Below are 25,048 nucleotides of genomic sequence, written 5' to 3' on the forward strand. Positions count from 1 at the left end.
GGTCTCCAGTACCTGGTGGACTGGGAGGTATATGGCCCAGAGAAGAGGTCTTGGGTCCCACGGGCATCCATCCTGGATGCTGAGGTGGTCAAGGAATTCCACAGGAACCATCCAGACAAGCCTAGGGCACCAGGAGGCGCCCGTTGGGGGGGGGGGGGGGGGTACTGTTATGGTCCTGGGGTTTCTCCCTCTCTTTTCCCTGTGTTTTCCTCTCTTCCCCCCTCCCTCTTGTCTCCTGTTTCTTGTGTGTGTGTGTTGTCTCTCCTATGTGTCCACATGGGTGGAGCTACTGGCCCTGCTGAATCACCTACACACCTGCAAGTCTGCTCATCACCACACCTGTCATCAATCCACAATCAACCCTGCAGCATATATACACCGGCTCTTCTCTCCAGTCTTCGCCAGTTCGTCTGTTTACCTGCGTGGTACTGTGTCTCAGCTAATTTATCCTGTGATCTCTAATTGTGAAGTGTATATTGCTAATCTCCGCTCTCCTGTGTCTCAGATCTACCTGCATTCCCTCCATCTGCTCCACTCCACCCCAGACATCTGAACATCCCCTGCTCCTCGCTCCTCAGCCCTTCACCTCCCTCTCTGCCCTCACCTGTAAGATTAATAAACCACTTAACTCTGTCTACTGCCTCTGAGTCTGCTCGAATCCAAGCCCTATAGTAACCCTAACAGGCCAGCTGAATCCCTCTTATCACTGCTGAATCCTTTGTCCAAAATTATGATATACATATTATATTAGTATACATAATGGGTGATGCAGGAGTGGGATCGGGTGTGCAGGCTAATCATCTCCAATCAGACTCTGCTATATAAACCAGGCCTCAACTCCATCACGATTGTAGACTCAGTTATTCAGTCAGTCTCATTTCAGCCCTCCAGGTTCTTTGTTCAGCTGTCTCTTTAAATCCTGTCTTCCGTGCCTACAGCCATCCTGACCCGACTCCCGCCTCAGACCCACTCCTGTTCCTCCTGAAGATTCTGGATCTCTGGACTCCCTCGGCCCGGCTTCCCTGCTCTTTCCTTCATTGTCCTCCGGCTCACGGCTCTGCCCTTGCACTTTGCCCCCCCCGATAAGAGACTCATTCATTTCCACTAAGTGTTCAAATACCTTTTCTTGCACCAGTTCCCTGCCTCAGTGTTCTGTGTTTGTATTTGGGTAAACAGCGTAGCTGGCTTTTACTTCTTAGCAGTGAATTTATCAATTAATGGCACTGGCAAGAGAGTGCACGCAGGTTTTTCAGGTCAAAATATTTGAGTGAAAACAACATATTAACATATACATTAACATACATGTAAGAGAGATTAACATACATGGCATCCCAATTCTATACATTACATCAACATATATAACACTCCAGTGGCCTGACTCCCATGAAGGGCGTAAAATAAAGTCCTTGGTTGCAACATCGTCCAGTGAGTCGGAATGAGAATCATGGTGAACAATAGTCAGTGTTCCCCACAGGTTGAGAATTTACCATTTACTACCCATAGTCCGACTAACCTTCTAAAATGTGTAACGTTAACATTAACACATTAAATGCTTGGACTATGACTCATTCAAAATCCCTGTTCTTAGTCTTTCACTCCCAACCGTCATCTGAATTTTTATCTGAACTGAGTTGAGTTTTTATCAGGTTTAGTCCTTAAAACAGACAAAGTAATTATTGCAGGTGATTTTAATATTCATGTGGACGTTGATAATGATAGCCTTGGTACTGCATTTCTCTGATTATTGGATTCAATTGGCTTCTGTCAGAGGGTACAGAAACCCACTCACTGTTTTAATCACACCCTCGACCTGGTTCTGAAATTGAACATCTAATACTCTTTCCACAGAATCCTTTGTTATCGGACCATTATTTAATAACTTTTGAATTCCTATTACTGGACTACACGCCATTAGGCAAAAAAGTCTACACCAGAAATCTATCTGATAGTGCTGTAGCTAAATTTAAGGAAGTGATTCCATCGGCATTTAACTCAATGCCATATGTCAATACAACTGAGGACTCCTATGCTAACCTCCGTCCCTCCCAAATGGACGGTCTTGTTGACAGTGCCGCAGGCTCTATGCGACTGACACTCAACTCTATTGCCCCTCTTAAAAAGAAGATAATAAAACAAAGAAAGTCAGCTCCATGGTATAACAACCAAACCCGCAAATTAACGCAAACAGTCAGAATTTTCATTTCATTTCCTTTCAAGTTTCTGCACTATTAGAGACAGAATTGATCATCTCCTGTCCTCAGGCGGTACCTTACCTCCAAACAGCTGTAAAACCTCATCATCCTGTGGATCGTGGTCCTGGTACGCCTGACTGCTGCCGCCACAGGCCCGCTTGACTCTCATCGCTACAATTATTATTCATAGTTCTGTTATTATTGAAGCTGTTATTGCTATTATTATTGCTGTTATTATATATATTATCATGCTGAAATAGTGTCTTATCGAAAAAGTAATTCAACATCACAACATACATGGTCATTGAAAATATCAGTATGCCATAAAGGAACAGTACTTGTATTACCTGAGTGTGACATAGCTCTCTCTCCATCACTGTATTTACTGTTGATGTGTATTATTTGATACTAATCATAAAAGTAGTCTTTTCATAAAATAATATACAGTACAAAGTTGTCACGTATGCAGTGTTCCAGGTAAATGACTAGCAGATGTTGGGGCTCCATACTGACAAGATTCATTATTGTTGTATGAGGTCTTCTTGGTATGTGGGAGTTATGGGGGTCTCTTTTCCCCTTTCCTCTTGGCTGCTGTCCAAATAACCTGTATATCATCGGTTTTGGGGTACTGAGGGACCCTAGGGAGATATAAGTTTACAGACTCATGTGTTATAGTAGGATCCTATGTATGCCTAAATGTATAAAAGACGAGCTTGAACAGTGTTCGGGGCAGCAGTACTGATTCGGCTACGGGTGCTGTACATGTCAAGATGCGCATGCCTGTTGATCCTGATCTTTGATGCAAATAAAGAATATTATGTGAAAAGTCAGTATCAGCGGAGTCTCCTTCCATCATCGAATCATCGCCTACATCTGGGGAATGAAGAAGAAATTAACAACACTGTGCATAACACTTTGTTGTCTAACCCCCCCCCCCCGGAATAATAATTAACTGTAATTAACTGAATTGCTCAAGGTTGGGGTATTTATTTTTTATAACCAACTTTGATCACATTTATTGCCATGTGTTTAAACATTCTAGGAAATTAACTCACATGAAATACATTATAACAAGATCGCAAATGCCATCTTCAATTGTTAAAAACTAATTTGAATCCCTAAATTAACTCAACACGCAATTGTATAGTCAAGTAGAGAAAAGTTAGGGTCCAACTAGTTTCTCTTCTGTCCGTGTATTACTGGGAAAAAACACGACACAATAATGCACAATATGTCACCCCTACATACCATTTAAAAGCAAAAATATGAATGTATACATTGTTATAAGTGTTGATCAAGATGCATTACTTTAATGTAATTATGAATTGATTATACAAGCTATTATCGATAGGTGTTTTTCAAATGAATGTACTGACAAATTTGACATGAAAAATAGGATGTAAAAGCAGTCACGTACAGAGAGACACATGAATAAGGGTCAATGTGGGACTAAATGTACCACTACTATTTTAATAACAAACTTATTGTCTGATAATAGTTGCACAACAGAGGTTTTTGGTAAAAAAAAAAAAAAAACACCTTGCATTTTCGTAATTGTTGATGACAACAGCAAAAGAAAGACCTTTCTATCACTAATGCAAATGCATACCCAAGAACTTCAAGTGTTCAAAAATATCTCATTTGAAAATACACAGTTTTAGTTTTGTCCTTTAACAGATATATTCATGGTTGAGGAATTTGAGTGGAATATTTTCAGAGTGACAATACAATAAAAACATTTTTTGAAGCAGGGATAGAACAAGGCGTAAATAATTGGGTTTAAGGTTGAATTGAAGTAACCCAACCAAACGAATGCTTCAAACGTGGCAGCAGGTGTACTGAAGCCAGTGTAGGCATCAATTATCGAAGTTATGAAAAAGGGCATCCAACAAAAGATGAATGCACCAAGCACAATACCCAGAGTCTTTGCAGCCTTGTGCTCAGACTGTTTAACAAACCCACCTCTTCCTTTGTCATCTGAACAGTTGCTCATATCTCCGATCTTTCTTACATGCTCTTTAGCCACAATAAATATTTTAGTGTAAAGACTAACCATTACAGTGCAGGGAAAGAAAAAGCAGATAACACTGTCTAGGATTCCCCAAAGGGGATTGAAGAGAAGGTTACAACTTCCAAGGCAGTTTATTGATGCAATATAATCCTCTAGTCCTGCTATGTTGGCCTTTGAGTAAAGTAGTCCATAAGAGTAAACAGCAGCCAGTGCCCAGCTGACACATACCATAATCCAGGCCAATGACATTGTGATTTTCGTGGAATAATGCAGAGGATTGCATATTGCTTGTTGTCTGTCCACAGCAATGCAAATTAGGTGGAAGATAGAAAGAGTGGTGAAAAACACATCAAAACTGGAGTGCAGCAGACAGAAGGCATCACCATAGAACCAGCAGCCATGAATGGTCCGGATGGCGCTGAAGGGCATCACAATAACACCCACTAGTAAGTCAACCAGAGCAAGAGACAGAATAAGCACATTGGTAGGATTATGCAACTGCTTGAAATGCCCTATTGACACAATGACAACAGAGTTCCCTAAAATGGTAACCAGCATGCCTAAAGCAAACAACAAAGAGAGGGCAACTTCGGACCCCACACTGAACTGTTCCCTAACACACGAGGCATTAGAGCCTGGAAAACAGTACTGCTCTTGAGAAAGGCCACCAGTCATCATAAACCCAAAGACATATGCCAAAACCTCAGATAACCCAACTGAACTCAGAGAGAGGTCCATGGGAGAAATATGCTGAAATCTGTCTTTAAACCAAAGACACAGTATAGAGGCCTCCTACAAATGACCTGATGCACTGTGCCATCCAATCAAAAGCCTGCTATTAACATAAATGCAAAACAGTTCATGACACATTATTATGTTATGCACAATAATGGCCTAAATAACAACTCATAGTTAAATAATATTGTTTTGAGTAACAAAAATCAAGCCATAAGTCTTTAAGATGAAAAGTCTTTCTGGTCTATCAATGCTTGATATGAAAATCACAATAGCACGGCCAACAAAGTCACAACAAATACTTATTTTTTAATAGACCCCAGGTGGTGCTCATTTATTTTCACTTCTTTTTATATTTTAGTTTTCAAATTTGGTCCATTGCATCAATTCTCATTTAAAAGTGTGTTGTCATGCACGACAACCGCACCCCTGCCCCTCCTGACTTAGGAAGTCAGGTGAAGTAGTATAAACAGCGACACAGTTGGCGTAGGGAGGACATGGGCACACAAATCGAGCGCCCTGCGGAGCAGCATCCACGTCTCCCTGACCTGCCTTCATTGGTGACAGCCAGCTAACGATAGTGTTTGCCCTAAGCCTCAGCATTGTTGGTCACTGTTTGTCACATCCAGCCTCAGAAGCTCAAATTTGAAAGTTTTAACTGTTCATCTATTTTTTATCTTCTTCATTTTTTAAGTGGTTTGGCAATTCTAAATCAGACATTTTTCAGCATTATAGTCGAACTAACCTTATATAAGTTACCATACAATACAACACTTGCAGTCATCTATATCATGTATTTACCTTCAATATTGTTAAAACACTGCCAAATGACAATCAGCCCATTAACATTTGTCTGCAGAAAAAGTAGCTATGTGGTAGGGTACTTCAAGTTGGGCCACTGACAGTGGTGAAGTCTGGTGAGGCTTACTGTTGTAATGCATTGCCTCTGTCACCAAGCAGTCTTACTCAAATAAACACCATATTGTACTGCTGGTCTATTGTTGGGAGATTAACCCTTAATAAACCCTTAAGGACCTGTACTCCTCCAGGACCCTGAGGAGAGCAGGGAAGATCGCTGCCGACCCCTCCCACCTCAGACACTATCTGTTTGTCCCCCTCCCCTCTGGCAGGAGGCTGCAGTCCATCAGGACCAAAACCTCCCACCACAAGAGGTGGCTACTAACTTTGTTAGTTTAGCTCCTTTGTTTTCTTGCATTTTCATGTTAGTGTTTTTCCTCCCTTCCTTAGGAGGGATTTTGATTTGTTACTTTGTAGATATCTCTTGCCTTGTCAAAGCATCATATTTTGTTATAAATAAATACTCTTAATTTGTACTTTGTTTGAGTCGTGCGTGTGGGTTCATTTTTGCCTTGCTCAGTCGTGACAGAACAAACTTGCCAGTCATGAACCCAGCCGACTCTAGTCAGCTTAAAGAGCTGGTCAGCTCACACAGTGCTATCATTAGACAGCATGAGGAGCAGGTGGCGGCTATGAGTCGTGGTGTTACTAACCTGTCCACGCATTAGGAGGATTTTAAGATCTCAGTTATCACCCAGGTTAATCACCTAGCCCAGCAGATGCAGGATATGCTCACTCACCTGCGAGAAGCTCCTCATAGCTCGAGCCCGACCACGTCTACCGGTAGCTCAAGTGTTTCTGCACCTGTTTTGCCGGTCATCTCTGCCATGCCTCCCCGTCTTGCTGCATCCGAAAGATTCTCGGGAGAGTCTGTTCTGTGTAGGCCCTTCCTGGTCCAGTGCAACCTGCACTTCGAGATGAATCCCACTGCCTTCCCCACACCACGTTCTCGGGTCACCTTCATCACGTCGCATCTCACCAGTCGTGCGGCGGCTTGGGCCACCTCCGATTCCCCAGTGTGCAACTCGCCAGAGCTGTTCATAGACACTCTGAAGAAGATCTTCAACCACACCACACCCGAGGCAGCCCAAGCCCTGAAGAGGTTAGTACAAGGCAACTGCCCTTTGTCTGACTACGCTGTTGAGTTCCACACCATAGCTGCAGACAGCGGTTGGAACGACCCAGCGTTATTTGACGCTTTTATTGAAGGACTGACCCCATTCAAGACCATCTAGCCCCTCTAGACCTACCCCAAGATCTGGACTCTGTTATTGCCATGGCCATTAGAGTGGACAATCGACTGCTGGACCGGATCAGCCAAAGGAAGGCCTCCACAGTTAGCCACCATCGCCACGAGGGGCACTCATCGCTGGGAAACTACCCTCCATTGCCGCCTGTTCGTCTCCAGCCTGCTCTTCCAGCTTCCGGTGAGGAGCCCATGCAGCTGGGGCGGACCAAGATCACCTCCGAGGAGCAACAGCAACGCCGTTCATCGTGTGGACAGATCATAAAAATCTCCAGTATATTCGTAGTGCCAAGAGACTCAATTCTAGGCACGCCCGCTGGTCGCTATTCTTTAACCGCTTTAACTTTGCTCTTTCTTACAGGCCGGGGTCCCAGAACGTTAAACTGGACGCCCTCTCCTGGCTGTACGATCCTGAGCCTGTTGCCAAGGAACCAGAATCCATCCTGCCACTTAACCGTGTGGTTGGGGCGGTTTCCTGTCGCATAGTATCCGAGGTAAAGCAAGCCAATGGTATGAACCCGTCCCCGGGCGATTGTCCTCCCAAACGCTTGTTTGTGCCGGTGGATAAGCGTTCCCAGGTGGTTCATTGGGCTCACACCTCGCTGCTTACCTGTCATCCTGGTGTTAAGCGGACGGTCTTCTTCATTCGCCAACGTTTCTGGTGGCCGGTGATGGAAAAGGCCGTCAGGGAGTATGTGGAGGCGTGCCCGGTGTGTGCTCGGAGCAAGTCTTCCTCCAAGGCGTGGGCAGGTCTCCTTCAGCCGCTTCCCGTTCCCAGCCGTCCCTGGGCCGATATATCGGTGGACTTTGTAACGGGACTCCCTCCGTCTGAAGGTAACACTACCGTACTTATGGTGGTGGATTGTTTTTCCAAGATGACTCATTTCATTGCCTTGCCCAAGCTGCCGTCTGCTAAGGAGACGGCAGAAATTCTGTGTCACCATGTCTTTCGTGTTCATGGATTACCCAGGGACATTGTTTCGGACCGTGGTCCCCAGTTCGTGTCGAGGTTTTGGAAGGAGTTCTGCAACCTCATCGGGGCCACGGTCAGCCTCTCTTCCGGATTTCACCTGGAGTCTAATGGTCAGACGGAGCGGCTGAACCAAGTCCTGGAGACCTGCCTGCGCTGCCTGGTGTCCCAAAACCCCACCTCCTGGAGTAAACAGAGAGTCTGGGAAGCTGGGGCCCTGGTTCGTGGGTCCATTCCCCATCACCAAGGTCATCAACCCTGCTTCGGTGCATCTCAGCCTTCCTCGTTCCCTGAGGGTCCATCCCACCTTCCATGTGGGCAGGGTGAAGCCTGTCAAAAACAGTCCAATGGTTACCGCAACCAAACCCCCTCCACCCTCCTGGATGGTCGAGGGCGGTCCAGTTTACACCGTCAAAAAGCTCCTAGCGGTCTGCAACAGAGGCAGAGGCAGGCAATTCCCGTTGGACTGGGAGGTCCAGAGGAGAGACAATGGGTTCCTGCCTCCTACATAGTGGACAAAACCCTCATCCAAGACTTTTATCGCCTCCATCCAGATGTGCCTGGGCCGTCAGGAGCCGTCCCTAGAGGGGGGGTACTCTCATGTCTCGTCATTTACGTTAAGTTACCGTTTTTGTCTCATTTAGTCATGTTGTCTTGTCATTTCCTGTTTTATTTTGTAGTAACTGTGTTCCCTCTCGTTTCAGACCACTTTACTTCCTGCCCTCGTGTTTCCCACCTTTGTGATTGTCAGCCCCGCCCTGATTGTTTCCACCTGTGTTCACTCACCTCATGTTTAAATAGTCTGTGTCTCCCTTTGTCTTGTGCCAGTTCGTCTTGTCCTCAGTGTCATGATAACCAGCCGTAATTCCATGTCAAGCTTTCTTGTTAGTCCCTGTGTTTCAGTGTCCTTGTTATTTTGTTCACTTTGCTGTCTTGGTTTTCCCAGTTTTCTTCCTCCACTTTCAGGAGTGATTTTCTGTTGTTAACTTTGTTAGTTTAGCTCCTTTGTTTTCTTGCATTTTCATGTTAGTGTTTTTCCTCCATTCCTTAGGAGTGAATTTGATTTGTTACTTTGTAGATATCTCTTGCTTTGTCAAGCATCATATTTTGTTATAAATAAATACTCCTTAATTTTTGCCTTGCCCAGTCGTGACACCAGTTCTTTTTGCCACTTATTGCATAATGCAAAGGTTTTGTAGAGTTTAACTCAATTTGATTGTGTAGGTGCATAGATTTGGTTTGTGGTTATGGCTAACATTGTGGAAGATTTCATTCAGTCTTCCTCTGAGGAGTTGCGAGAGCAATGTACCAAGGAACAGCTGATGAAGATTGCTCAGCATTATTCTGTTGAAGTTGAGCCCAACCGTACAAAAGAGAACCTCAATAGTATTATATGGGCTAACTTGGAAGACTGCGTGTTACACACACTGGAGGGACCCAAGTGCAGGACACGGACAGAGTTGTGTTTAGATATGGTGAGGTTTTATTATCAAATGGAATCTGGATGCGGAGCTGATGGCAGGGGAACGGAATCCAAAGGCAGCAGGGAAGAGTGAAGGTAATGTAGGATGAGGCTGGCGTGAGCGTGGCTGGGAGGCAGGGAAACAATCAGGAAGACGGGCAGGCCGAAGATGATCCCGGACTCAAAGAGGCAGGTATTAGTAGTGATGGGCAAATGATACCGAGGCTCTAGAGCTTGTGTCACTCTTCCTGAAGCGGAGTGATTCGAAACACTGTGTCTGAGCTTGTATCAAAACACCACTGTCACGTGACCGATGACGTACGAAGCATCGAACGTCATCGCTGCTTCACTTCGCGCTTCATTGGTTCAAAATGTTTTGAAGCGTTTCATTGGCTCAGAGCGTTTCAATGCATTTCATTGGTTCAGAGTGTTGCCGTGGTTTGGCGCTAAACAAGATAAAAAAATCACTTTCCCAAACTACTGAGCTGGAAAATATGTGCAGCAGGGCCCGCAAAATAGACACTTCAAGTCAAGCGCAAGAGCTAAAGAAAAGTTGTGTGCTATTCAAGCAAATATAGGGATGCCAAACATGAAGCTGGTTCAAGAGGTGGATACCATATGGAACAGCACCTTTGCCATGTTTCAAAGGCTTTTTGAGCAGAGAGAACCATTGGGGGCAGCCCTGGCATCTCTAAGTACCGACATAGTGCCTTTCAGTGCTGAGGAATGTGAAGTCATCAACCAGTGCCTAGCACTTTTAAGGCCATTCCATCAGGCAACTGTTGAGCTCTCTGAGGAGAGGAGAGTATCGGGGTTTAAGGCAATTCCAATATCAAAAATGTTAAGACATGTTATTGCTGCTGAATGTGCCCAAATGGCTCCTAGTATTGGTGCCACACTTGCCAACCACTTGAAAAATAATCTGAATGAGAAATTCAGTGGCTTGGAAAAGGTCACCTCCCTGTCTGTGGCCACCATCCGGGATCCACGCTTCAAAGCGGTTGGATTTAGCAATGCAAGTAACGCTCAGGCTGCCGTTGAAAGGCTGACACGGGAGTGTGCCAGCCTTATTGATCATGAGTCGACAGATGATGTGCCTCCAGAGCATGCAGCAACATCTGCCAGTGAAGAGCACTACAACTTGTGGGCTTTGCTGGACAGCCATGTACAATCTCAACACCGCACCAGCAATGCATCTGCCAGCGCCACGGTGGAGATCCAGAGGTATTGCATGTTGAGCACTGCTGAAACTTCAGTTGTTTTATTCAGTCATGCATTGCCTTTCTTTCTGTCTCATAGTGTTGCAAGGTGAGGTGCAGGGAAGCATGGTGAGCCTCGAGGAGGACAAAACCATCACACAGGCAGGGAGTTGCGCTGAAAAATTAGCTAGACTTTTATTCTCAGTCTCCAAAACAAAAAAACCCCCAAACAAAAATGAAACAAAAGAAATTTAGCAAAAACACTTCATACTCATTCACAGCTCAAACAATTCTGGTGCTGCTCTTCCTTAACCCGTCCCCCCTCTCTCTCTCATTGCACTCACATATATAGTATGAGGGCCCGCCTTGCCAGTTCAAACTGGCCTATCAGGTCAGCACTGCAGAATGGAGAGTTGACATAGTTAATAAAAATATACAATGTTTTTTCTTAGCTTGCTCATACCAGCCAAGCCTCAGTTCATTCTTCAATATGTTTATCATCAATGCTATACCTTCAAAGTAAGCAAATCATTTGAAAATCATACAATATTTATCTTAATTACCTGTCATTCATCACACATCCTTTGACCAATCAAATCGGAGAACCGGCCCACTCATACACCACATAAAAAGGCTTATAGTTGAGGCGTGCTTCCCCTTTAAGCACCAGCACAAGATGGCCTCCACAAAGGACTCAAACAGGTTATGGCTTTGATTACAGCATGCCTTGATATATTCTTAAGAAAAACTTACATCTAAAGATTTTAATGCTGAGTACAATTGTATGTATTTCTAAATGAATGTTGAAACCATAAATTAAATAAAGAAAAGAAAGAAAATTATGTGTGAGAATTCTTTCCACCTTTCTTAACCAAAGAGGGGGTTTAGCAAATAGTTGGTGAGGGAGTTGGTGCTTCCTCACACATAGGTATTTGAGAGAGCAACATTTGGCAAGACCAGAGAACCCCCTGAAATACTGGGCAGCACGCAGGACATTATATCCTACATTATGGAAATTCGCCTCCAAGTATCCAGCATCATCCATTCCATGTGAAAGAATATTTTCTAAAGCTGTGGAGCTGGTGAGCCAGAAGAGGGGCAGACTGAAGCCTGCCACAGTAGAGAAAATATAATTTCTGAATAAAACCCTGTGAAGAACAAAACTTTTGTCACCTTGCTTCTGTGAGTCAGCATTCCTGATGGACCATACAAGTCTCCAAATGACTGATAAACCATTATCTTTAAAGGTTTTCTTTAAAAAACACTGGACTAAAACACTAAACAAAAAACAAGATGTTTCTGTGCTCATCCAAACACCATAATCAGTTGCAAAGCTGCAGCAGGAAGGATCTCTGGTCTTGTTTTTAAATAAAGCTTTCTAAATAAACCTGAACCAAAATTTTACCCTTCGTATTCTGTCATTTATATTTATTCTTTGGTTTAATCTGGAATGTTTTTTAGAGTGTGGGTGAGTGTGTCTGCATATTAGGTTTTTTTTTAAACAAATGTCTTACTTTGATCATTTTAATCGCTGGTGTTCTTCATCTGCTGTGAAAACCTTTGATCAGTTGTGATCTATTTGTTTTGGAACAATTTAAACAGTCTGGCAACATATATTAATGAACACAAAGCCACATGTCCCAGTGAGGCTGCAGTGCTGGCCGATGAATATGTGTTAACACACAAGCAGATCTTTGGTAAGGACAAATCCCAGAAAACAGACTCTTTGTTCCCAAGGTTGGAACAGCAGCCTAATGGAAAAAGTGATCCCAATGTGTGTCATTACTGCCATGAAAAGGGTCATTGGAAAAAAGAATGCCCTTTGCTAAAAGGAAAAAACAAGATTGTTATGGAGGTCTAAACTGCTGGACTCAAACAGCCAGAAGAGTGGGTAACAATGATCTATTGAAAATCTGCGGCAGCAGCAGACGTAGAGGGGAAAGGGCGATGGAGATGGAGCGGATGAGCCGGAGGAGAATGGAGACGAGGATTCAGCTGAGTCTTGGGTCTGGAGGGAGTGGCAGGTGGATGGAGGTCGACAGCAGGGAGAAGTCCTAAACCTTCCTCTTGTGTTAGGGTCGGCACCGACCCGTTTTTAGGTTTTAAATGCATAAAAGTACCACATAAATTTGTTTGTTGCATCAAGGCTTTTTTACTTTGTCAGGAACTTCTATTAAAACAAAATAAAATAAAATAAATCAATTTCACTAAATGATAAAATGCTCTGGTGAAAATTATGACCTTTGTGTTGTTAGGGTCGGTTTCGACCCAGTTATGATATAAGATTATAAAACAATAATTAGTGCCAAAACTGAAATCATAAACACACTATCAGCCAACAGCCCACAGCCAGCTCCTCTCCCAACCACTTGAGCTTTAGTTAGGGGCTTCTCTCTTTACCTGTTTGTCTCCTTCCCTGAACAAACAAAAACAAACAAAGACGGACATTTCCAGGCCAATTCAGTTTAGAGTTGGTGACTTGCAGAGTACACATCTCCAGTTTGCAGCATGCAAAAATGAGAAGAAGATTTACAGTAAGCCAAGCTCTGGATCATATCTTTACTGAAAATGAGGCAGAGGACACAGAGCAGCATAGCGATACAGATGAGAAGGTCTCTGAGGAGGAAGTGATGTGTATTATTTGACACTAATCATAAAAGTAGTCTTTTCATAAAATGATATACAGTACAAAGTTGCCACGTATGCAATGTTCCAGGTGAACAACTAAGCAGATGTTGGGGCCCCATACTTATTAGATTCATTATTGTTTGGATGAGGTCTCCTTGGTATGTAGGAGTTATGGAGGTCTCTTTTCCTGACCCCTAGACTGCTGTGCAAATAACTTGTCTATCATCGGTTTTGGGGTACTGAGGGACCCTAGGGAGATATAAGTTTACAGAGTCATGTGTTATAGTAGGACCCCATGTATGCCTAAATGTATAAAAGACGAGCTTGAACAGTGTTCGAGGCAGCAGTACTGATTCGGCTACGGGTGCTGTACAGGTCAAGATGCGCATGCCTGTTGATCCTGATCTTTGATGCAAATAAAGAATATTATGTGAAAAGTCAGTATCAGCGGAGTTTCCTTCCATCATCGGATCATCGCCTACATCTGGGGAATGAAGAAGAAATTAACAACATTACATGGCGTCACGAACAGGATTCGCTGCATCCGAATTGACAACTTAACCCACAAACTACCACATCAAGACGTCTGGTTCGTTTGGTTGAAACTGTTGGTTGCACTAATAAGAAGAATCTGTGTTGATGTAGTGATGTGTTGATGGTGGAAGTGAGACTTAAAAGATAGAAATAAGTGAAAAGAGAAATAAACGGTAGAAGAAAAAGGAATAATGTTTAAGGGAATAGCTGTATTAGTAACACTAAAAGTGTGCTAAAATAACCATGCAGTCAGATTAATGAAGTACAGGGCCCGTATTCTTCTTTAACCCTTTCATGCATGAATTATGACAGCCTCAGTCAGGATTTTTTTCCTAAGTGTTTTTATTTCTCTTTAGGCATGAAAAAAACAATTTAACTTCATTTTTTTCAAACGCTCATTTTTCAAAGTTCTTCACATGTCCACTCGGGTGGACAGCATGCGTTTGAGTTTTCAACTGAAGAAATATGTATTTAACACACCAATGAATAAAATGGAAATTTTAACAATTGTATTACTCCTTAGTTGTTACTTGATGTTACCAAATTTTATTTACCTGCAAGGGTCTCCTCCTATAGAAGGATTGGCAAGTTATTCCTGAGCTGCTCAGCATTTCTGGCCTTCCGCTGGCCATCTTGGTTTTGAGACATTTGTGTTGCGCTTACAATGGCTGGCCAGTGAGTGGCAGTGTATGGGATGACGCACTAGCGTCCACTGTGGTGGTTGATGTGCAACTATACCATTAAAACCCATGCATATACAAGAAAACAGCTTTTGAATAGCTGTCCACTGTAGTGACCACTATGCGTGAAAGGGATAATGAGCCTCTTTGGGACATTTTATAAGAAAAATAATAATAATAATAATAAGATATGAGCCTTTGCTAGGTCTGAAGACCGGCAGGGACAGTTTGTTTGCATAAGCACTAGACAATAATTTGAGAAGTGAAAGGGAAAGAAAATCTCCTGATAAAGAGTATTAAAATGTGTTCTTCTGTGGTTGGTGGATTGCGCAGAAAGTAGAGGAGAAGATTGGATGGTTAAAGGATAAATTCTGTATTTCGGCTGTTGATTGGGAAGATATGGTTCTGGCTTTTGGGTGTACCTCGCCTCTGTCTTTGTGCTTCATACACTGAGTTAATTTTTCTTGAGGAGAGTTGGGCCGGATGTTCGCTCCCCGACAGTCAGTGTAAACTGGAAGTCTTTGTTACTTTCAAGAGGCGGAGAAAAGGGTGGTGTCTCATTTTTGAAGGCGGCTCCTTCTAAAAAAAGAGAGCAGTGAGTGAGCCCTCCCACTTTTTTCTTTTTCTCTCTCTGTGTAAAACAGAGAGAGAAAGGGGACAGAGAACTGGAGGTCACGCCAGATTGAAATTATATTAAAATACTTATTCTTTAAATTCATAAATTGATAAAATGATGTATATATAATGAACTGTGATACATTTAATTAAGTTAAAATTGTTTAAAGAGAAACTCTTTTAACAAATATCTGTAGTCACCTACATACATATACACTCACTTATAACTAATATTATTTCAAAATAGTCACACAACTTTCCTTTTCAATTATTGGTATTTAGTTTGGGGTTCACAAAATACATATAGGGGATATTATATATTACACTTAGAGGCTTGGCAACGGACTGATCAACTGATGCATTTAATCTAACAGTGGAGTAGTATTGATTTAATTACTTATTTGTGAATGGTTGATTTGATTCAAATGCAGTTGAAAGCTGCAGAAGAGGATTTCATTGTCTGAGCATGATCTTGTTTGATTTGAGTTAAGATTAAGTGTTGAAATAATTTGGCAATTTAAGATTTTGTTTTTGGACTACTAAACCTTTGGTTTCCTTTGAGGTTGGCAAATTCAGTAGATTTTCTGGATTGTTTGTGATAATAAGGTGCTTCATAAATATACTTTTAATTTGTTTTTGATATAATACGAGAGTACAGGGAAGCCATCACAATGTCAAAGATGGACACTAAAATTATGAAAGCCATTATCCCTGTTGATGTAGTACAGAAGAATAATCCTCTTGTCAAAGGTGTTTCAGAAATGTCGAAAAAATGGAGCAAGCGTTGGCCGGACATTGATCAACCCTGGCCAGTGGAAGGCACTCTTAACCCAGATGTGATTAAAACAATGCAAGTGCTGGTGGCTACTTATAAAGTAGGGCAAAAGAAAGGTAAGAAGGGACAAAAACGTAAAGACAAGAGACAGACCGAGCTTGGCATTTTGCAGTTATTTGAGAGTGAGGGGCAGAAAGTAGTAAAAGCCGCAAAGGAAAGGAGAGAAAGAACGGAAGAAGAGAAAGGGAAAAATGTGAAGAAAACAGAAAAGTTAATGGCAAAGATCAATGCTCCCTTCTCACATACTGCCTCAGTAAAGAAGCCCCCACCTTATGAGGAAAAGGTGCAGCTCACTGATGTGTATCCTCAGCTCCCAGTGATCAGTCAGGAGGGCAATTACCACATCAAAGATGAAGACGAGCAAATAATCGAAACGGGAAAAGCCAAAACAACCATAGAAATGTATCCGACCTCCAAATCCAAGAAGAAGACACGCCTGAGAGGTTTGAGTAGACTGAGGTTCAAAAGGATGGAGTTGGGAGATGAGAGTCAGAATGACTCGGATGAGGCCATTGGGGGATACAGCCAAGCAGTCAAAAAGATGTTGACTAAAGCAGAGGGAAGAGGATGTAGATCAGTCAGGAGTCCAGAAGAGAGTGACACGGATGAGAGTGAAGATGGAGCCAGTGATGGAGACTTGGAGGATGAGGGTCTTGTGGCATTTGAGACCTTGAAGCAAAGGTTGCAGAAGGCACCAGCACTAGCATTGCCAGACTATTCTAAGAACTTTTTGCTGTATGTGTCTACATCCACTGGGGGTAGATATGCATGTGCAGTTCTTTGTCAGCCAACGGGTACGGGGACAAGTCCTCAGCCCATTTCTTATTACTCCACTGCTTATTCAGAAGCAGAGTTGGGGTTACCACTGTGCTACAGAGCAATGGTGGGAGTTCATTTGATGTATGACAAAGCATCAGCTGTGACTATGGGTTATCCTGTGACAATTCTTACCCATCATAGTCTCAGAAATCTTTTAAATTATGGCAAATATACATTGACAATGCCTAGGCTCAGAGACTATCATAGACTCTTGGAACAGGAAGATGTTACCCTGGCAAGATGTGCCACGGTAAATCCAGCTGAAAATTTGCCAACTCCAGAGGATGGGGAGCCACACGATTGTGTTCTAGAAGCAGAGAAATACTCAAGACTCAGGTCAGATTTGCAAGCTCTTCCATTGCAAGAGGCAGATCTGGAATATTGGACTGATGGGTCCTGCTATCGAGTAGGAGACACATTGAGTGCTGGCTATGCAGTAGTGAAAGCACAAGGAACTGAATTTGTTGTGGAGAAAGCAGAAGTAATACCACAGCCTGCATCGGCACAACTTGCTGAGCTAGTGGGGCTGACAGAAGCATGTTTGTTAGCAGAAGGAAAACGGGTGACAATATATACAGATTCTGCTTATGCGCATAATGTGTGTCACTTGTTTGGAGCAGTGTGGAGAAATCGAGGTTTTAAGAAAACGGATGGTTCTCCTATACAGCATCATGCTCAGATAATGAAGTTGTTGCATGCTATGATGAAGCCTAAAGAAATAGCAATAGCTAAGTGTGCTGCGCATAAAAAAGACATGTCAAGGGTCACACTCGGTAATAAAGCAGCAGATGAGGCTGCAAAAGCAGTCACAGGAGCAGATAAATTGGGCAAGGTCTTTCTGGTCACTCATGAGGTGGACTTGGAAGATAAAATTACACTCAGAGATGTGGTTTCAATGTAGGAAGCTGCCTCTATGATAGATAAACAATTGTGGCAAGATCGAGGAGCCACCCAAGATTCCACTGGTCTGTGGCGAAATCATGAAGGATTGATGGTAGCACCACCAGACCTACTAGGTTTGATGATTCAAGAAGCACATGGGCTAGCTCATGTCTCAAGGGGGGAAGTAAGGAGAAAGATAACGTAAGAGTACGGTTTTTAGGCACCTTATTTGCTTGAACAAATTGATTATGTTATAGGCAGATGCACTATCTGTTTAAAAAATAATGTTCGGAGAGGTTTGACAGTCCCTCCTGGTCACATTCCAACTCCGACAGGTCCCATGCGTGAGTTGGTTGTGGATTTTGTTGACATGATAAAACCAATTGAAGGTAAAAGATACATGCTTGTTGTAGTGGATAGATTTTCACGATGGCCTGAGGCTTGTCCTACCAAGCGGAAGGATGCTCAGTCTGTTGCTAAGTTCTTGTGTCGTGAGGTCATAAGTAGATGGGGACTTCCAGATCGTATATCCTCAGATAATGGTAAAGAGTTCGTGGATAAAACGGTAAGATTGATTCTACAGAAATTGGGAATTAAACAGCGTCTAGGAGCTGTTTACCATCCGCAAAGCCAAGGAGCTTGTGAAAAAATGAATGGTGTGTTGAAAAATCGCATTGTTAAGATATGCCAACACACAGGTCTAAATTGGGTAGCGGTGCTTCCATTGGCATTAATGGCTTGCCGTTCGAGTGAGCTCCGTGATTTGCACATGACACCCCATGAGTTGGCCACAGGTCGACGAATGCCAACACCTTGTTTACGCACCAGTGGAAAAGGTCCAAGTTTGGCCCTCTTGGAAGACGAAATGCGAACGTATGTTCAGTATATGGCTGCTTTACATAAGAAAATATCCACATATGTTTCTGACAGGCAAAAGCAGGAGGAGGTGCAAAAGAGGCTAGATGAGCAAAAGAGGAACACAGTGCAGCCCGGAGACAAGGTGTTCGTGAAGGTGTTCAGAAGGAAGTGGTTTAACGAACGCCGCCAAGGACCATTTGAAGTTGTTCGCAATACTGGAACTGCAGTGCAGGTTAGAGGGTCTCCGACTTGGTATCATTTATCACATTGTGTTAAAGCGCCAAAGGATGTTGACGGCTCAAGAGAGCCAGGAGAAGCAGAGGTTCATGAGGACCTCCAAGGTCAAAATCCGGATGGAGAAATTGACCATGTTGTGGACAGTCATGTTGGTGTTGATTACACTCCTAATGATGCCAGAGATGACTTATCAGTCAACGAGCAGGAAAGAAGATTTGGTGACATTGTGTTGCAACATGTCCCAGAAACAACAGGGCCTACTGCCCTGCGGAGTGGCTCGTCAGAGATTCCAGAGGGCTGCAATACCTCACCTGGAAAATACACAGGCCAAAAAGTCCAAGGCCCGTGCGGAGCAGGGTCAAACCGAAACGTTACGAGGACTAGAGTTGAGGTGGCCTTAGGAAAGTCAGTTCAGCTCCCCTGTCAGTGTACAGGAGAAAATAGTGGACAAGGAAATATCGAGTACAGTGGGAAGATCCCCACGCAAGGGTCATTGATTTATCGGCAAAGTCACCAATTGGAAGATGGGTGTTAATTAATGATCAAAGAAAGTTGAAGGTTGAAGGAGACTGTAGTATTTATCTACGAGGGTCTCAGTTGGATGATCAAGGTGACTATAAATGTTCTTACTATGACCCACAAGCTGAGAGTGCGACATCAGAGACCTACAAAACTCATATTGTGACTTTAGTGGTGATAGATAAGAGTAAGATTGCAGAGTCTCAAGTGATTGAGAATACAAAAGAACAGACAACCATAACATCAACTCTTCCGTCAAAGACTATGAAAACGACACAAACATCCACTTCTTTAGTTTTAAATGTTAGTGATGCTAAAAATGTTTCATATTTAACTACAGTTTCAAGAACTACTAGTAGTATTAATATATCAACTCCAGCTACTACTCTAGCTACAACTGTGCTAGGAACAAATGTTACAGGTATGGTGGTGACAACTTCTATTCCTGTAGCACCAGGACATGTTACAAGTAAAATAGTGAAAACAGATACCTCTACAAGTAAAATGACTATCATATCTCCAATGTCTACAAAATTTCAGAACGTGACACTGACAACGGTTATGACATCAAAAACATCTATGACATCAAAGACATTGAAGACATTGATGAATGTGGATCAGAAACCCATGTTAGAGCTGAATGAAAATTGGAGTAATATTAGTAAGGAATTTGGAAATCATGAATTAACTCTTGAAAAGAATGATACAAAGTTATCTGAAACAGTTCAGATAACTATGGCAGAAATAGACAATGATGATTTAGATTCTGATTGGTCACCAGAAGACATGACTGAACGTTATCATGCACTACAGAAGCGTGAAGTTAAGTGGAAAGCATTTGGATTTCATTCTTCAATGTTGCAAATATCAGACCCATGGGCAAGTAGAAACTTATGGTTTCAGCAATTGACTCATTCTGTAATATTAGCTACTAACATGAATTGTCCATGTATAGTGAAAGTTCCAGCTCCAGGCACATGGCCTTCAATTTTAGAGACGGTACCAGAACCGTTGGATATGGTTTGTCAAAGTAATGCATGATCATGGTTGCTTTATAAGCAACGAGCATCAGCAGATCCTCTGATGGCTTTGTCAAAGAATCTGTTTAGACCTCGACGTAATTGTTCTTGGTTGAATGATCTACCTTATGTGAATTTGCTCGATCAGCATGAAAATATTATGACAGCAGTCCCTGAAGCAATGGAAGTGACACCGGTCAAGGCCATGACTTGTTTTTGTTCAAACGATACCCATAACGGGGCTGGAATGTTTGTGGGGATATCAGAGTGTGAAAAGTATGGGATGCAATTTGGATTTCGTGATCAAGCAGTAGTTAATGAGATATATACAGTAACTTTTCATGCACCTCACCATCGATTGGGTAGAATGTTAAGTGTACAAAGTCAAACTTTGCCAGTTAATGTGACTATTGGAAGTTTTAAGGATATTTGGTGGATTTGTGGTAAAGCGTATATATTTCTACCATATGGGTGGACTGGATGTTGTTATATGGCAATGTTGAAACTTCCCTATGAAGTTTTCTTTGTCCAACGGGGACAGGGTCCTGATGGGGACCAACCTAATGATGTTTCTGGAAATAGGAGGAAGAGAGATTTGGCACAGTTTCATAATCTGGAGTCCTATCATTGGAGGATAAGTTTAGCTGAGAAATGGGGTATAGGTTTGTTGCCATGGTATGGGGTAACATTCTTGGCTGATCATATTGATAATATCACCTACACCCTACAAGGTTTTGCAAATGAGACTATAAGAGGGTTTGACTACCTGTCAAACACTCAAAGAAGTCATAGATTAACGTTGCTGAAGCATGACATGGCTCTTGATTATATTTTGGCCAAACAAGGTGGCCTATGTGTGGCTTTAAACTTAACAGGGGATGCCTGTTACACTTTGATTCCTGACAGCTCTGACAACATAACTAGTGTCATAGATGCGTTAAAGCACATTAGAGATGCGTTTGGCGCATCAGGAGGAGCTGTATGGTCAGCTAATGCTTGGTTGCAAGATAAATTAGGACCAATGGGAGCAGTATTGGTTCAAATACTGGTGGCTCTTGTTTTGTCACTGTGTGTGATGTTTTGTTTTTGTAAGTTGTTGTTGACTTTCGCAAAGGCTATGATACTGAGATGGGTAGGAGTGGTAATGCCGGCAGATAATGCCCAGATGCCACTGCTACGAAGAGATAACTTAGGTGAGGATGAGGAGGAAGTAGTGGCAGACGACATAGTGGATCAATATCCAGTTTTGGCTGTTTAACTTTGAAGTAGTCATAGCGACATTTATCTTTTATGATTATTTTAGGATTTGTATCATTAGTGTTGACATATCAGTTTTTATTTGACTTTCTTTGGTTGGTGTATTCTGTATTATGTTTTGATCGTTGGAGTTACAGGTAGTGAGATTACTTGGGATGGATGAGTTTACATTCCAAATTGGATTTAGAATGGTAAAGGGGGGAAATAGAAAATTGAATTGTAAAATTTGGAAAATTTCTCTACATTCCATTATACATTTCATAAATATGCCATCATTTTGATAATGGGATTATGAACTGAACATTGTGAAAATATGAAAACAAGGTGAATTAATTGCAAATTACTATACTGCATCTGATGTTTTTGCAAAGATACTGGCTGGTGTTTTCTCTCTTCCCAGGACAATAATGGGGAGAGCAGTGTGAAGGTGGCAGCTTGTCCAGGGATCCCCACAGTCTCCATGGACTCAAACACTCACACATGGACATTGAAAATGGACAAGGGGACCCTGAACAAGGATACTGTAACAATAAAATTGATAAGTCTTATTCAGAACACTATGGGGGCTACATTCAATTGTTTAGTATGTTAGTATAGTTTTTTATATTCATACATTATTGAGTTTTGTTTATTGATTTGTAACCTGTGTTAGTAGTAGCTACATTATATGTCCTTATATACATCACTACAGGGGACATTGAAGTAGAACAATTAGTTTAGTCAACAATGATCTTGTTCAATTAAAGGTGTTTTTGACTTTTATATAATTACATGAGTGATAATAAAGTGTGTATAACATGGGGTATAAGACTGAGGAAAAGAAAATGTTTTTGGGGTTTATTCATTTTAATTGTTTTGAGTAGAATGTTTTCTGTTATGTTGTGGATACCTTAGGATCTCAGACATTTGTTTTGTTTCGGTGGTTAGGGATAGTAATGTTAGGCAGGGAAAGGTCCACTGGAAGGTGCGATGGATCGACCAGCCTGACTTTGGACATTTTTTATTTTTTTCGGAGTATTCCTATACGTATTTGCTTAACATTCTGCTCTTACAGTATTTTTAGAACTCTCATTTCTTAAGTAGCTTGGAGTGCCTGATCGGTGGTTGCCTTGGGCAGAGGGACCATGAGAGAGTTTTCCTGTCTCGATTGTTTGATGGATATTAAAGGAAAGATGGCTGCCAGACAGGTTTTTCACTCTCATACTCCGCAAATTTACCAAATTTCAAAATTTATTACAATACAAATTTCATATATTACTGAGGCTATGCTGTAACAAGCATGGATGGAAGGGATTTCATGAGTATTCCGTGTGTGTCATTAGATGACACTTATGTGGCTAATTGCAAATATGACTCTTTTATTTTTCATGTATTGCGGGACTTAAAAAAAGTCCCAAGGGGGGAAATCTGATGTGTATTATTTGACACTAATCATAAAAGTAGTATTTTCATAAAATGATATACAGTACAAAGTTGCCACGTATGCAATGTTCCAGGTGAACAACTAAGCAGATGTTGGGGCCCCATACTTATAAGATTCATTATTGTTTGGATGAGGTCTCCTTGGTATATAGGAGTTATGGAGGTCTCTTTTCCTGACCCCTAGACTGCTGTGCAAATAACTTGTCTATCATCGGTTTTGGGGTACTGAGGGACCCTAGGGAGACATAAGTTTACAGACTCATGTGTTATAGTAGGACCCCATGTATGCCTAAAAGTATAAAAGACGAGTTTGAACAGTTTTTGAGGCAGCAGTACTGATTCGGCTACGGGTGCTGTACAGGTCAAGATGCGCATGCCTGTTGATCCTGATCTTTGATGCAAATAAAGAATATTATGTGAAAAGTCAGTATCAGCGGAGTTTCCTTCCATCATCGGATCATCGCCTACATCTGGGGAATGAAGAAGAAATTAACAACAGAAGACAATGTGGAGTATCAACCAGAAGACACAGACACATCTGATGAGTCTGATGAGGAGGTCACCGGTGCTGAAGCTGCTCCCGCTCTTGCTGAAACATTCAAATCCAAAAGTGGTAACATCTGTTATAGCTCACTACCTCCTGACGTACATGGTAGGGCAGCTGCTGCAAAGGTCATCAAAATGACCCCTGGGATCACAAGATTTGCTGTGACGAGAGTAAGTGACATCAAGACATGTTTTGATCTGTTTATGCCATTGTCACTAAAAAAAAGTCATCAGTGCTATGACAAACCTTGAAGGAAAAAAAGTCCACGGCGACATGTGGAATGACATTGATGAGGAATACCTGGATGCTAATATTGGTGTTCTTCTTGCTGGAGTGTACAGATCCAGCAATGGGGCCACTGACTGCGTCGACAGGCAGGAATATTTTCCGGGCAACAATGTCCCTTCTGACCTTTCGAATGATATCAAGAGTCCTCAGATTTGACAACAGAGATACTAGAGCAAAATCTGACAAGCTTGCTCCCATCAGGGATGTCTGGGAGAGATGGGTGCAGCTCCTTCCACTGATGTTCAACCCGGGGTAAGGGTTAGTAGATGAACGTTTTGTCCCTTTCCGTGGAAAATGCCCCTTCCGGCAATACATTACCAGTAAGCCAGGCAAATACGGCATAAAAATCTGGGCAGCCTGTGATGCAAAAACCAGCTATGCGTGGAATTTACAGATTTACACAGGCAAATCTGCGAGTGGCATCCCTGAGAAAAACCAAGGAAAACGTGTAGTCCTCGATATGACTTTAAAAAAACTGACTTTTTCTTTAAGGAAATATATATGGGTCGAAATTGACCCGTAACACCATAGATGTTACTATAGTTAATGATATTGAAATAAATTAATTAATTAAACAAATTTATTGAAGAGATGTGTTCTAATACCCCTCATTAATAGTCAGGTAACATAACAACCTTTTATTTATTTATTTATTTATATAATTCTCTCGAGGTTCATTTTACCATTTTTTTTTATTGAAAACGAGGGGTATGCTGTCAAAAGAAAGGCCCAGGGGGCCACACCAAAAACATTAAAACCAATCTTTTCATGGATAAGCCTAACAAGGTAACCAAGAGGTAAGAAACAAATTGGATGATAAATAATTGTTTTTAGGGTATTTTATGGCTGATTTAAGACACAGGTCAAAACCGACCCGTTAACATAAGAGATAGCAACAGAAAGCTAACACAAGAGGAAGGTTAAAGCAGGTTTGTTGGCGGAGTAGGGAGACAGAGCAGGCATGGCGTGGGAGAACCTGGAGCAGAGGAAAAACAGGTGAGTAGCGCTTCGAGGAAACATTCACAATCTAAGAGAGCCTGAATGTCTGTACCACAGAGGTAAACTGACGAACTGGCGAAGGCTAAAAAATTCAGAAACCCTAGCAAAGTTGGAAACACTACTAGGACATTTGGATGACAATAAATGTAAACAGCTGGCCGATATTATTCAGAGTTACCCATGTCTGTTCTCAGATACTCCTACTTGCACTAACTTAATAGAACATGATATGGATG

General features: G+C 42.2%; 1 protein-coding gene across 1 annotated transcript; it reads right to left on the reverse strand.

The window, feature by feature from the left end:
* Positions 1-3,849: 3,849 nt before the first annotated feature.
* Positions 3,850-4,878, reverse strand: LOC139285358 (trace amine-associated receptor 13c-like). Its single transcript, XM_070905922.1, has one exon. The coding sequence runs from the start codon at positions 4,876-4,878 to the stop codon at positions 3,850-3,852; it is 1,029 nt and encodes a 342-aa protein (XP_070762023.1).
* Between the last annotated feature and the right edge of the window lie 20,170 nt (positions 4,879-25,048).

Source organism: Enoplosus armatus, chromosome 5 (assembly GCF_043641665.1).
Source record: "Enoplosus armatus isolate fEnoArm2 chromosome 5, fEnoArm2.hap1, whole genome shotgun sequence".
Classification (NCBI taxonomy): Eukaryota; Metazoa; Chordata; class Actinopteri; order Centrarchiformes; family Enoplosidae; genus Enoplosus; species Enoplosus armatus.

Coding starts and splice junctions, on each gene's coding strand:
- LOC139285358 (XM_070905922.1), bottom strand. CDS start 4,878: ATGACTGGTGGCCTTTCTCAAGAGCAGTACTGTTTTCCAGGCTCTAAT.